At 42.2% G+C, this 15668-nt stretch overlaps 1 protein-coding gene and 1 long non-coding RNA gene across 2 annotated transcripts; both read left to right on the plus strand.

Moving 5' to 3' along the window:
* Positions 1–1259: 1259 nt before the first annotated feature.
* Positions 1260–2216, plus strand: LOC112200147. Its single transcript, XR_002936170.2, has 2 exons — positions 1260–1675; positions 1863–2216. It is a non-coding gene; the product is annotated as an uncharacterized LOC112200147 (long non-coding RNA).
* Positions 2217–2826: 610 nt separating this feature from the next.
* On the plus strand, positions 2827–4275 carry LOC112200519 (lignin-forming anionic peroxidase). Its single transcript, XM_024341557.2, has 3 exons — positions 2827–3180; positions 3264–3455; positions 3556–4275. The coding sequence occupies exons 1-3, from the start codon at positions 2953–2955 to the stop codon at positions 4114–4116; spliced, it is 981 nt and encodes a 326-aa protein (XP_024197325.1). The 5' UTR covers positions 2827–2952; the 3' UTR covers positions 4117–4275.
* Positions 4276–15668: the final 11393 nt, after the last annotated feature.

Below are 15668 nucleotides of genomic sequence, written 5' to 3' on the forward strand. Positions count from 1 at the left end.
TCGCCTTGTTGGATATGCTGATATAGACTATCTATTAGACCCGCACAAGGCACGTTCCCAAACTGGTTATGTCTTTACTATTGGGAATGAAATAGACACTTGTTGCTACCTCTTCGAATCATGCTGAGATACTAGCTCTTCACGAAGCAGTATGTGAATGTACATGGCTAAGAGTCGTTACAAAGCATGTTCGAAGCACATGTGGACTGCATTCGACCACTGATGAACCAACCATTATCTACGAGGATAATGCTGCTTACATAGAGCAGATAAAGACGAGTTTCATCAAAGGAGACAACACCAAACATATTGCACCGAAGTTCTCCTTCAATGAGCAACAACAGGAGCATCCGAAGATTGAAGTTAAGCAGATTTGATCTGAAGACAATCATGCAGACCTCTTCACCAAGTCACTACCAAAGTATACATTCCAGAAGCATGTTCAAGATATTGGTCTACGTAAACTATTTGAATTACCTAACATGTAATTTTCAGGAGGAGTCGAAATCAGGGGGAGTATCCTAAAGCATACCCACTTGACTATCGTGTACTCTTTTTGTCATTCGTCCAGGGCTATTTTATCCCACTGGGTTTTGTTACCTGGCAAGGTTTTAACGAGACACATCTTTAGCATGGTCACCCCAATTATAGTACATCCTGAAGATGCTTTGATTCGACATATACGCATTTGCTCATCTTTTTCTTTCGACCATAGGTTTCTCCCATTGGGTTTGCCGGGCAAGGTTTTGGTGCAGCAACTCTAATGCATCCCTCTCGTAAACATACTACCTACTTATGATGCTAATAGAAGACTTCACCTATCACTGAAGTTGTGATACGACTACTCCACGCTCATGCGCGTTGTGCTCTTTTTGTCCTTCGACTAAGGTTGTTTTTTCTCACAGGGTTTTTTTATTACTTGGCAAGGTTTTTGACGAGGCAACTTAGAAGCTAGCGCACAACCTATGCAACACTATTGACATGGAATATCCAAGGGGGAGTGTTGTAAATATTTGTGGATAATCATGTAAATAGATGTTGAGTAATAGGTGCTTATCCCTATAGATTGGTGATTGAAGGTTGTAATTGTAGGAGTGATTGAATTGTAATTAAGTATTACCCTTTTGTGTACACCATGTAGTCCTATATAAGGCTCCTCATGGTGAGATTCTTCTACTCTCTACGTCTAAACTCTCTCTCTCTCTCAAATTTTTCACTATTGTTTTATAACACTTTCGAAATTAGTTTTATTTTTAGATCAGCCCCAGAAGTCAAGAACAAAGAGATAATGGACACTATGGTCCCTCTTTGAAACCCATTAAGAACACAGAACAAGTGAATGACTACCCATATTCATGGACCCGGATCCTCCATCGAAGCAAGGAACAAGGGTCGACCCGGAACTGCTTAACCTAACGACGTCGTTCACGTCACCTTCCCCAATAACACTTCGTCTTGCCAGAAACCAAAGAAAACAGTCCGACGAATCCAACTCTTTCCGGCGAAGCAAACTGTCTATTCGGACGCCGGTTGGTTCTCTTTAGCTATGAATCAGAAGTTCGGTGGAGGGAAGCTGCCGACCGGCACTCCATCGCTGGCTTGGTCCAGCGTCGTCGTCGTCGTCTCACTTCTCGCCGGAGCCTCCGTCGTCCACAATCTCTACAAGCCCGATCTTGTACACTCACACTTTCTCTCTTTCTCACTATTTATACTTCTTTTTGTGTTCACAAATTTCATTATGAATTAGTGCACATAAGGTGTTCGATGAAATGCCTGACTCAACTTGCAACACAGAATGTTCAATGAAATTTGTCGAGTCTTTTATAATAATGATGGGTTTTTATGTTTCGCTTTGTGTGCAGACATTGCCTCCTGTCGATGGTGTTAATGTGACCAAGGAGAAGGAATCGGAGAAGAAAGAATGAAACTGCTTCCTTCGAGTTTTTCTGCTATGCCAATCGGCTGTGTTTTGAGTTGTAATCGCTTCATGAATATACCTCTTTCGCATTTGTTAGTTTGATTACAATAACTTTGTTGCTGCAAGTTGGAGAGAAACTTCCATGGAAGTACTAAGTCGTATCATTTGTATAATTCACAAGGTCAGCTAATATACACGATAAGAACAAGTAAAATATGATTGCGAAAAATGTTGACAGCTTCAGAGCTTTCCCAAATAACAAGAAATGGCACAATCTGAGTATGAATTACAGCTAAAACTGTGTTAGGGGGATGCTTGAGCATACTTATAGGACATTGTATCTAGTCAAATGAGATAGACTAGAGTTGAGGCATTCAAATGTTCAGGATAGGTTTACCTCATTGTATCTCCATGAGGTAGCTGTGGCTTTTTGTGGCTTACTCGTAAAAATGCTATGAGCAAGAACAAAACATGGGCTGCGATCATCAACCCGTCTGGACCAAGAATTTGCCTACTCTTTTATTCTGTCTCTACGTATATGAAACCCAAATGCATGCATGGTGGAGAAGCTGTTTTCATTACCTTCAATTGCAATTAGAGACTTTAATTACAATAAGACAGAGACTATCCAGGTCTGGTTGTAATATTTGTAAATGATTACCTTTCATATTGCGTTTGACAGCATGACTTTATCCAAATAAGAATTGTCAAAGGATAACACATGTAAAAAATGAAGACTTTTTGCCAACCAAATCAGAATGGGTCATTTACAGAATTGAACAATGATATGTTCAAAGGGAGGCGTTAGCAGTAAATAGTGATCAGGGCAAACCTTAAGGTCTACTTCACCTAAAATGCCCTATAAATAGATTTGAGCTTAACCCTGCTCTTCATCACCATCAATCCGGCCTACTCATTTCCTTAACTCCATTTGCAGTACTTGCGGGTTTAACTTAATTGCTTCGAGTACAAGTTATTACACATACAAATCGAAAATTGGTTTTGTTGAGTGGGGAGTTCAACTTTCAAATTCAATGATGAAGTCTTTTAGCTCCAATGCAAATGTTGCCTTAGTTGCTTTGCTGTTGTTGCTTGCCCTGATGAGCACAGCAAGCTCAGCTAAGCTCTCCTCGACATTTTATGACAAAGCCTGTCCAAATGCTCTCGCTACTATCAGAAAATCAATAAGAACAGCAGTCTCAGCAGAACGTCGGATGGCAGCCTCCCTAATCCGCTTCCATTTCCATGATTGCTTTGTTCAGGTACTATTTATTAGCTATAACCAATTAAGTGATACCATTCATCTTGAACTATAACTAACGGTGCAGTACTCATGTGTTTGCAGGGTTGTGATGCATCAATCTTACTTGACGATACTTCTTCTATCACAGGCGAAAAGAACGCACTGCCTAATCAGAACTCTGTGAGAGGATATGAAGTCATAGATAATGCCAAATCTGAAGTGGAGAAACTATGCCCTGGTGTAGTTTCTTGTGCAGATATCGTCGCCGTGGCTGCTAGGGATGCTTCAGTTGCCGTGAGTTAATTGATTCATTTCATTTTTTCATTTTTTTTTTCTCATCAACTTCTAGCTATCTCATTCTAATTGTTGGAATTGATAATCTGTATACATATAGGTTGGAGGTCCAGACTGGGCGGTGAAGCTTGGAAGAAGAGATTCGACCACAGCAAGCAAAACTCTAGCTGAAAGCTCGCTTCCCAGTTTCTTAGACAGCCTCGAAAGCCTTGCTAACAGATTTGCTGGTAATGGCCTCAATATCAGAGATTTGGTTGCGCTATCCGGTGCACATTCAATTGGACAAGCTCAGTGCTTCACATTCCGCGGTAGAATCTACAGCAACACCAGTGACATTGATGCAAACTTTGCTCGTACTCGCGGACGTGGTTGTCCAGCAGCAAATAACGTTGGTGATGCAAATTTGGCACCACTTGATTTGGTGACACCTAATCAATTGGACAACAGCTACTTCAAGAACTTGATCCAGAAGAAGGGTCTTCTTGCATCTGATCAAGTTCTCTTTAGTGGAGGATCCACAGACAGCATTGTCTCGGAGTATAGCTCAAAACCTGCAAACTTCATAGCTGATTTTGCCGCCGCCATGATCAAGATGGGAAACATTAACCCTCTCACTGGCTCAAATGGGCAGATAAGAAGGATATGTAGTGCTCTCAACTAAAATCGGAGCCTTCATATGCCGTAGTGTCAACAGCAAAGCCACAAAAGTCGGCGAATGTTTTGTTCTTTTGATTCATTCAAATGTAAACTTATACAGTACTTTATACAATAAATCCATGGATAATATGATGAAAAGAGTGGAAATAAGTTCTTCTTCCTAGATCTTGGAGAGAAATTTAGAGTTATAGAAGACAATCAAATTGTACGTTTAAGTGTATATACCATATTGAAATATCAGTTACCTACATGAAATTATGGAGTATAACAACTCCTAAAAATGGGAAACGGGCTTTGACACGCGCTTACCAAAGTACGACCTAGGGATTGGGGCCGTCTCTTACCAGGCCACCGCCATGGGCGAGCCTCCTCCAGCATGCCCGTGGAGTTTTCTTCAGCCATTCTCTGACACGAGATCTCCTTCTTCTACATCTGAACAGAAAATTCACAAGGCAAAGACCTTTGCATCCATTGTTGCAGGTTCAGAGGAAACCCACGTTCCTATCAGCCAACTACCAGCGCCAACAATTCGTGGAGACACGGTTTATGTGAAGATCAATGAGAGGATCTATCAAGAACAATTAGCAGCCTGCCGAAATAATTTGATCGGTTGATTGCTACTCCGTAAGGGCACTATTCCATTGAAAACTGAAACTCTCAAGGCTTCTCTGCATACTCTTTGGCGTCCGTTGGGTCCGTGGCGTCTGGTCCCCATTGGCAAAGGGTATTTTGACATTCACTTCAACTCTGAAGCAGATATGTGCAAAGTTTGGGGCACTGGGACTTGCACTCTCGAATCTGGAATTTTTCGTCTGTCTCAATGGAAACCTGATTTCAGGCCTGGTGATGTGCTTCCCCAAACGCATGCACAAATCTGGGTACATATTTCAGGCCTTAGTCAAGAGTATTGGCAATTGAATGCGGCAACTAAAGAACAACGTATGGATATTATGCTAGAGTGTTGGTGGATGTTGATCTGTTGGGTGCTCTTCCTACGTCCATCATGGTTGAAAGAGCACACCTTTGTTTTCCAGTAGGTATTGAGTATGAAAACCTACCTCCTCAGTGCTCTCATTGTGGTTTGATAGGGCATGAAAGGAATAATTGCAGGCAACTAAAGTCCAAGGACGTTCCTGCGAAACGTAAAGAGGTTCGTCAAGAATATCGTATAAAGAATAAATTGCAGGAAACCCATGTTCAAGAGGCTAGCTTCTGGGACGCACATGCCATTAACGATATTGACGGTAATTGAAAATACTAGATGGAACAATAATTATACAGAACTTTTCACATAAGAATTTATCTAACGAAAATATAATTCATAACACGGAGAATTGCTGACGCAGTGTAAACCTCTCCACTGAGGAAACTTTACTGCGTGGCTTTTAACGTAGCAAACACGAAAAGATAATCCAATATGAAACACTAGAGTTTACAGAATACAAGTAGTGTTGTTCTCAACAAACACTTTCACTTAGCAACACATGCTAACTTGTTTTACAACCGTTCTAACTTCTAATCCACAATTCTAGATAATCTATCTTCAACTTTTCTTGCTCTCGAATGAGTCACTGATCTTGAGAGTAAAAATGAATGATCATGCAATGAAGATACATGAAACAAACACTGAGAGTTTTCAAAGACCGATTTGAACAACCAAGCTATAAGTTCAAGTAAAAACCAATTTTATGCAAAAACAAAAACTCTGCAAATGAATTAGTTTGAAAACCCTTTTATAGGAGCAGGACTCCCCCTCAAACAAATCATATCTTAATCACATAATAAGATAAACATGGAAGGGTTTTAAAACTGTTTTTAGCATGTAATCGGATATGCATATATAAAGAGATTTTGAGATCAATTAAAATCAATGCATATCAATTTAGAATCATGTAAATATGATATGTATTAATTAAAGAGACCTTTATCTCAAGATCAGTGAGATAGTTTCCTTGAAATTCTCTTCATGCGATCTTCCTTTATTTCCTTTGTTTCTGCGAGCAATTAGGAGAGTATCTCTCCTAGTTCTTTGCATGTCTGTTGTCCTTGAGATCTGTAGATACCTCTACTAGCAAGGCTAGTTTGCTACCTCACCAAGCATAAACAACACCCTCATGGGATCCAACCGCTACTTGCATCTTGTAGCCCTATGTTCAAGCTACGCTACGGTATCCGGAAGTCACAAATTTGTCGCTGGGAAGTCACCTTTCCGGCCTTGCCAAGTTGCCTCCACAATATGCTTTTCTAGACTAGAATAGTAACTTTGAGTCCCACATCTAAGAAAATGTAAATGAGGGAGCCTCCTTCCCCTATAAAAGGAATGCCTCCTCCCACTTAAATCCAATCCCATTACATCTCTTGTAATCTTGTTAGGCCGCAAGGCTCGACACACTAGTGCACATTCAAGTGGACGTAGTTTCCCGCTAAGGCGGGAAACGAACCACTATACATCTTGTGTCAATCTCTCTATCTCTTTCTTTACATTAATTAGATCCCCAACGGATCCAAACGTTAACATTGGCGCCGTCTGTGGGAAGCCAACACAAAGGCTTCATCACTTACCATTGAGTTAAGTCATCTTAACGAATCTCAAAAGAGTTCTTTCTTCTCTTCTTTGAATTATCAAAATTGCTCACTGCCATTTTCTTTTTTCCTTTGAATTATTATATAAACTGCTGGCAAGCATGGCACCCAGCCCCATCCTTGGCGGTAACAAAATTTTTCAAACATAAATTTGTTCCCAGTGCTTGCAAGGTTGCAAGGTTTCAACGCCCGTTCAACATCAGATTGGGGATGGTCAACTCTGGTCAACGCCCAACTCTAGTCAACACTATTCAAGGTTGGTCAGCAGCGGTAAAAAAAAAAACGTCACCGCTTAACTATTCAAAAAAAAAAAAAAAAAAAAACTTGGCGGCAAAACCTCTATGGACACCCAGCGAATTCATCTGGACACCCCACTTCTTCGTTGCTCTCCGCTCCGCCAGACAACGCCGCTAGGCTCTCTTCCGCCCAACTCGCTGGCAACGTCCGCTGCGCTCCTCCGCCCAACTGTAGCTCCGAGGACCCGCCAGCGACCGCAGCTCCTACGAGCTCCGCCAGCTAAGGATTCACCGCTCCGCTAAGAATACCGCTGGCAAAGCTTCTTCCTCTACACAGTGCTCCGCCGGCATAGCTCCGCTGACAAACTCTAAGGATTCACTGACTTCAAAGCCTCCGCTTAACTCAGCGTCTCCGCCGCACTTTGAGTATCCGCCGAGCTTCAACACCCAACATTTGATCAAAGCAACCTTCTTTGGAGCTCCGCCGAACTCTACGTCTGCTGTCCCCGCTGATCTTTGGGTCTCCGCTGACCTCACATGTCGAGCCTCCTCTGAGCACGAAGCCTCCGCTGAACTCTAAGCCTCCACTAGCTGTCATTTGTCGTCAATAAACTCCACCAAGAGTACCGCTAGACAGAGGCTCCGCAGGCCAAGTTCGTCTGAGCAACTCCACCAAAAAACTCCTCCGCCGAGCTTCGTCAGCGGCAACCATTGAGAACCTCTGCTAAACTTCATCAATGGCAGCAAGACTAGCGGCCTCCAGCCAGCAGCACCGCACCAAGTAAGAGCTTTGCCCAGCGCTAGCACACCAGGCAGCAGCAAACCACCAGCGTAAACCTTCGGCGGCAGGCTGCAGCGGTAAACGGTCGCCAGAACCCACAGCAATGGCTAGCCCCGCTATGCCTCGGTGGTTCCGCTAAGATCCATCAGCGGCACACTTCCGCTACTCTCCGTTAGCAGCACCTTTCTTCGTTGCATCCATCAGCGCCTCCACTAGGCTCCGCCAGCGCCCGCCCACCAGCCATCTCCCGCTAGCCTGCCTCTGCCAGGCAACTGCCGCTAGCCAGCAGGCTAGACCTTCCACCGCTGATCACACACCACTGATCATGATCTGCCGGATGCAAAACGAGTCACCGCCGAGCACCAAGTCTCCGCCACTAGGAGCAACCGCTGTCATGTTCTTCTTCCGCTAGCCACCTCCGCTAGCAAAGCTCCGCCAGCCACCATGTCGCTAGGAGCAAGGCTTTGTACTCACTTGACCCACAAGCTCCGCTGACCCGCTAGACTGTACACCGCTGAACTCCACCGCTAGCTATCGATGTCCCAGAACCTCACAACCTCTGGCCACGACTCCGCTGAGCATCACAGCTCAACTTCCTCCGCTGGGCACTACCGCCCAACTTCCTCCGCTGAGGCACCACCGCCCAACTTCCTCCGTTGAGCACCGCTGGACAAGGCTCCGTCGGCCAAAAGTTCCCCCATCCAAGCTCCACTGATGTCCCAGCTCTAAACAATGCTCTGTTCATCCCCATGCCTACATCTTCACTCGATCCGGGTTAAGACCCATCCCTTGCTCACTACCATGATGCTCGATGGATATCAATTACGGTGGCCTCCGAGCGTTCAAGCATTCGGTCAACGGTATCTGGGCTATATTCGCTATACCCAACCATAATAGCAATTCCATCTCTACGGCAAAGCTAAGTGTTCCTCCATATATAATTAAAGCACCACGTGCTTCTGCTTTATCTCACAATTTATGGCCACATACACTTTTGCCGCATGGAACACCTGCCCACACATACACCACATATATTTATGTTTATATTCCACTTCCATCAGCTATGGCACATGCACACACAAAGTGTTGAGCTAAGTATCTAATTCATAATTATAGGATGGAACTTTACAATTATGCATGTGGCAGAGGTTGAGAGTCATGTGAACTATACATGTATAACTATATATACATCTAGCATGACGCACGTAGTTATTTTAGCTGGGCCCAAATGTCAAACTGACATGCATCTTCACGTCATGTTTAATTAATGACTATCTCAACAGCCTAAATTTGCTTCCATTACTTTGCCTTATGCACAGCTAGCACTCTATATACTAAAATATGCTGCACACCACAGGAGACAGAACTGAATCATTGTTTATCATAATTCAAATATGTGCATGATCTGCTACGCATTAATGCAATGCCACATATAAATTATGCTTGTCTCCTGTGCACACCTGTTACGCATTAATAGGCATATGCTTTATGTTGGTTATTTACGTGCTGCAATTAGACCATGATTTTATATACTTGTTATAACATGACGCACCATTGTAACCGTGCACACGTTTGTGCTCTTATCTATGCTGCACGTGTCAACTACAACTACAATAATTGTGTGCCACATACAAGTACATAACCTCTCATCTGGACACATTGCTCACACAAACTACTTTACCATATCTATAGTACCATGGGCACATATAATTGAACTTGGCTTATGTTTCTGTACGCCTGCACACGGCCATAGCTTAATTGCTAGACACATGCTACCATGCTCATAATATTATAATATTATGAACATGTTCAAATGGGCTTTGCTTATTTCTCCCATACAATTGAGCTGTTCACTCCAAACTTCGAAATTCATGGTAGAAGCCCACAAATGGAACAACATTTGCTTGTGCACTTTGTTTAAAACTTTATCAAAGTACATATGCAAATTATTTATGTTGATTTTACAAATCTATATATTAATCATCTATTTTGTTTCAAGGAAATTCAACTATTTCTATTGAGCATTCAACCGCAACTACGAGTTGACGTACATTATCGAAGTACTTTATCCGCCACAAGCAAATGAACCTCAAATCGGCATAAGATAAGTGCCTTCCTCTTATCTTTACGCTCTTACAATTTGAGCTACCGCCGATGCCATGACTATACATGTCTCTATAACCCTTAAGCATGCCTACAACATGTTATTAGCAACTTTACTACAAGTACATGCTACACACATACATGCTTAAATGCACTTTCATGTGACATGCATCTAGAAGCTAGTGACACTTACGACTTAATTAAACATGCTCGGATAAACGACTTGCTCGGGTTACGACTCACTTGGGTATCGAGTATGGCCACGACTTGCGCTTGGGCCACGCCTCGCATGCTCGCACAGCGCCTACACACTCAACTACACCCAACTTGCTCGAACAACCCAACTTGCTCGATCATGTTCGACATGCTTTACTTAAGCCCCAAGTTCACAAACGCTTCATTCTATGTCACCGGGACTACTCCCACAAAATTACTTTGGACACCCATTACACTTGCCACTATCTATTGTGCGTGTTATATGGCCATAAGATCCACATATACAACTACCAATATTTTACATGTTCATACACATTAATGGAATATTGAGTTCTTCTACCATTTGTTGTTCACAACAAAACGAATTCTTTTCGCATTCCATTAATACGAGCGGTAACCAATACAACAAGCATTCTACATATGCGCGTTTTTGTCTCATTGTGTAGGTTAAAAGAGTCCCTTCTTGCTTATGGAGCTCGGGGACTTGTAGGGGCCAGGCGCCTCTCGGACATTGTTTATGCTTGATGACTTCATGATTATAACTCCCCAACCAAGAAGCTCCTCTTACTCGGGGACTTCGGGGACTTGTAGATACCTCTACTAGCAAGGCTAGTTTGCTACCTCACCAAGCATAAACAACACCCTCATGGGATCCAACCGCTACTTGCATCTTGTAGCCCTATGTTCAAGCTACGCTACGGTATCCGGAAGTCACAAATCCGTCGCCGGGAAGTCACCTTTCCGGCCTTGCCAAGTTGCCTCCACAATATGCTTTTCTAGACTAGAATAGTAACTTTGAGTCCCACATCTAAGAAAATGTAAATGAGGGAGCCTCCTTCCCCTATAAAAGGAATGCCTCCTCCCACTTAAATCCAATCCCATTACATCTCTTGTAATCTTGTTAGGCCGCAAGGCTCGACACACTAGTGCACATTCAAGTGGACGTAGTTTCCCGCTAAGGCGGGAAACGAACCACTATACATCTTGTGTCAATCTCTCTATCTCTTTCTTTACGTTAATTAGATCCCCAACGGATCCAAACGTTAACAAGATCTTGGGAAAGTCATGTGTTGAAGGGAGTAGGCCAAGTACTTACAATCTCCCCCTTTGGGCAATCCCATTCAACACATGACAATCTTTCAACTTAGTATTCCTGCATGTTAGATTTCAACAGACATATACATATTGTGACAAAGAGTTGCTTGGATAACGGAATCAGTTTCCATCCTTTTCCTCATCCAAGTTACCAAAATAAGGTCAAATAATAATAAAAAGCATCCCAAAGGTACTTGTGCTTATGCACTTACAAAAAAAACTTTTGTCCATCAAAAATTAAAAACATGCAGAAACAGAAAGAATAATAAAAACAAATTTATTCCTTCTCCCCCTTTGAATGGGAATGCCCTTCGACTTCCTCCATAAGCTTGACAACATGATCCTTAAACTCCTCGCTGTCCATTGAAGTGGAGCTCTCCTCAGGGGCGACGGCGACTGGAACAGCAGTGGAGGGACCGGGAGCGTCAAACCCGGGAGGGTGACGCTGCATGTTCCGGATCTCCTGTGTGAGAGTGGTCAGAGCATGACGAGTACGAACTAGGAGGGAATGCATGTCGTCCATGTCCGTAGTGAGGCAGGCAATCCTCCAGTCAGCCACCATGATCTGGTCACGAAGACTATCCAGAGAGACAGGAGGAGGAGCAGCAGAGGTAGCAGAAGAAAAGAAGCGAAGAGGAGGGCTCCGACTGCGCTGACGCTGCATGCCGGGATGGAGAATCCCGGCTCTTGCAGCGGCCTGACTACCTTCCTCTAGAGGAGGGCGACGATGTCCACCAAGTCGAGTGGTTTGCTGTGTGCGAACCATGGTGAGAGAGACCAGTTAATGAACGAACCTGCACACAGGGACAACCAAGAGTAAAATCTGAGGGAGACAAGAGAGGCTATATAGAAAACAATTAGGTTTAGGGAAAACCAAAGAACACACCGATTGGGATAGCGTCTCAATTGAGGAGAGAAGTTATGACAATTTATTTTTCCTAGAAGTACGCATGCAGAGAACGTCTCCCCCTCAACTTAGGCATAATTATTATGGAAATTAAGTACAGTCAGATGGCCATTAAGGAAGGAAACGAAAAGATAAAAGACAATTGTAGAATCGGCAATTATAGCAGATGATCGTTTCCTTTGCGAAGAATTAAGACACTGAATGCATAGGTCATATCGAAGAGAGAAAAAATAGCATAGTTGAATCACAAAGAGCACAAATCATGTAGTGAAGTGAACATAGTTCAAAGTATGAAGCAAGATGTATTCTATCAACAAAAGAATTGGTACTCATATTCAGATCTTAGAGAAAAACTCGGTGATAAAAGTGAGTATAACCAGTGAGTGGGGCTTAGAACCACGTTTAGTGACAGAGAGAAAGAGTGAAATAAGAGAGCTAGACATCCGAACTAGGCTCATGAGATCTCCTTAGAGGGGTAGGAAACATTGTTCCTAAGCACGTACATTATCGAAGTCAGAGACCACTTTGATTTAGTGATAAGTAGTACTCATGTAACAAGACTCTTCTCAGCAACTCCCAGAATAGATATTCTTAGGGTACTAAACATAACAAGGATGCTCCATGGAGAGAGTCTCGAGTAGTTGTCTGTATATTTTGTTGTACGTGCAAATATCACTCACCTACTCGTTTCTTGCAAACCTTAGAAAGTTCACCACAACTAAGGCCTGATTACTTAGAGAGATGAGATGTAGTTATCCATTCTCGTTTCTTACAAATCCTAGAAAGTTCACCACAACTAGGACTTGATTACTTTGAGAAGAGGGAAGAGATCATTTGAGCAATTCAAGTAGTTCACCTATTTCACCGAATCTCTCTGGACATTAAACAATGAGGAGGCCACCACATAAGCTATAAGTGTAGGTGCATATGAGGATTTTCCGAATAAGATATGAAACATGAGTACACAATGTCTTGTCCAGAATAAGGCATGTCAACTAAGAATACATAGTGAACCGTATGTACATTTCACTAGTGACTGTGGTCAAGGGATACTAAGATCACAAATTTCTCACTCAACAGTGGACAGTCATCCGTGTGCCTTAGTGCTTAGAACATATCCCAAGTGCATTTCTTAACATCTCAAACCTAGCAGTGTCAAGGGGCTTAGTGAACAAATCAGCAAGTTGATTTTCAGTGGGCACAAAGTTTAATTCAAGTATGTTTTGTTCAACTAAATCCCTAATAAAATGATATCGAAGATCAATGTGCTTTGTTCGAGAATGTTGAACAGGATTCTTAGTAATGTTGATGGCACTGGTGTTGTCACAAAAGATAGACAACTTACCTTGAGAGATGCCATAGTCATGGAGCATTTGCTTCATCCAAAGCATTTGCGTGCAACAACTCCTAGCTGCAACATACTCAGCTTCTGCAGTAGAAAGAGAGATGCAATTTTGTTTCTTGCTATGCCAAGCAACCAAATTGTTGCCTATGAAGAAACATCCCCCTGAAGTACTTTTTCTATCCTTTAAGTTTCCTCCCCAGTCAGCGTCAGAATATCCTGCAATTTCTACGTTAGTGTCAAAGGTATAGAAAATGCCACAGTCAATTGTTCCTGAGATATATTTGATGATTCTTTTGACAGCCTCCAAGTGTGATTCTTTGGGATTTGCTTGAAATCAAGCACACACTCCCACACTGTAAGAAATATCAGGTCTACTGGCTGTTAGATACAGTAAGCTTCCAATCATGCTTCTATAGAGAGTGGAGTCAATTGATTTTCCATTTAGATCCTTGCTCAGCTTTGTAGTGGTGCTCATAGGATTTGTAACCACCTTCTTGGATTCAAGCCCAAATTTCTTGATGAGATTCTCCGCATATTTGGTTTGAGAGAGAAAGATACCTGTATCAAGTTGCTTTACTTGTATCCCAAGGAAAAAGGTTAGCTCCCCACACATGCTCATTTCAAATTCACTTTCCATGACTGATTGAAATTCATTTACAAGATATTTAGACGTAGAGCCAAAGACAATGTCATCAACATACACCTGAGCTATGATAAGATCATTTTTCACATGTTTAACAAAGAATGTTTTATCAATTGATCCTCTTGAGTACCCTTTTTCCACCAGATGGGTGGAGAGCCTTTCATACCAGGCTCGTGGATCCTGCTTTAACCCATACAAGGCTTTCTTGAGTCTATAAACATGATTCAAATTATGTGGATCTTTGAAACCTTGAGGCTGTTCCACATAGACTTCTTCCTGCAAAACACCATTTAGAAAGGCAGTTTTGACATCCATTTGAAACAACTTAAATCTTAGGTGACAGGCAATAGACAAAAGCAACCTCACTGATTCTAACCTTGCAACAGGGGAAAAGGTTTCATCAAAGTCGAGACCTTCAATCTGTGAATAACCTTGGGCTACTAGTCTAGCTTTGTTTCTTATTATGTTCCCTTTTTCATCACATTTATTTCTGAAAATCCACTTAGTGCCTATTATATTGCAGTTTCTAGGTCTTGGTACCAGGTACCACACATCATTCCTAGTGAACTGATTTAATTCTTCCTGCATAGCACTAATCCATTCATCATCTAGTAGAGCTTCCTTGACATTCTTTGGTTCAATTAGGGAAACAAAACCACACTGAGATATAACATTCATCGTTATTTGATTTTCTGTGATAAAACAAAGTAAGGCATTACCTCGACTTACCTCATCCACACTTACCTGTGGAGCTATTTGGCTTCTAGTTTTGAGACCATCAGAGATTTGTCCAAGAATGTCTAGACGAGAATGATCTTTTTGGACTTGCTTGAATCCTCTTTTCATTTGAAGAGCTGGCTCGAGGATATTGTCAGCATTCTCTTCCTGTTCATCAGTAGTTGGTGAGTCTTCTGATTCTGATATGAAGGTAGGTGATGTTTCTGCAAAAATTTCCTCCTGTCTAGTGTAGTAATCATCAATAGATACGTTAATAGATTCCATAACAATCCTAGTTCGTTTGTTATAGACTCTATAAGCACGACTATTAATAGAATATCCAAGGAAGATACCATCATCACTTCGAGCATCAAATTTTCCTAGTTGCTCTCGATCTCTCAATATGTAACAAGGACTTCCGAACACACGAAGGTGGTGTATATTTGGTTTCTTACCTTTCCACAGTTCATACGCTGTTTGGTCAGTTCCAGGTCTCAAAAATACTCTATTTATGGTGTAACATGCAGTACTGATTGCCTCAGCCCAGAAGTTCGAGCTTAGGCCAGCTGAGTGCAACATTACCCTTGCCATGTCTAACAGCACTCTATTTTTACGCTCAACTATTCCATTTTGCTGTGGAGTGATCGGGGCTGAAAACTCATGGGAAACACCTAACTCATGAAAGTAGTTAGCAAAAGCAGCATTTTTAAACTCAGTTCCATTATCTGACCTTACTCTTACTAAGCCCATGTTGGTAGACTGTTTTTCAATTATCATTCTTTGGTTTAGACCCTTGAATGATTCAAATGTTTCAGCCTTGTCTTTTAGGAAGTTAACCCAAGTATACCTTGAGAAGTCATCAACTATCACAAGTATGTATTTCTTACCTCCAATGCTTTCTGTTTGAGCTGGTCCCATGAGGTCCATATG

Source organism: Rosa chinensis, chromosome 4 (assembly GCF_002994745.2).
Source record: "Rosa chinensis cultivar Old Blush chromosome 4, RchiOBHm-V2, whole genome shotgun sequence".
Taxonomy (NCBI): Eukaryota; Viridiplantae; Streptophyta; class Magnoliopsida; order Rosales; family Rosaceae; genus Rosa; species Rosa chinensis.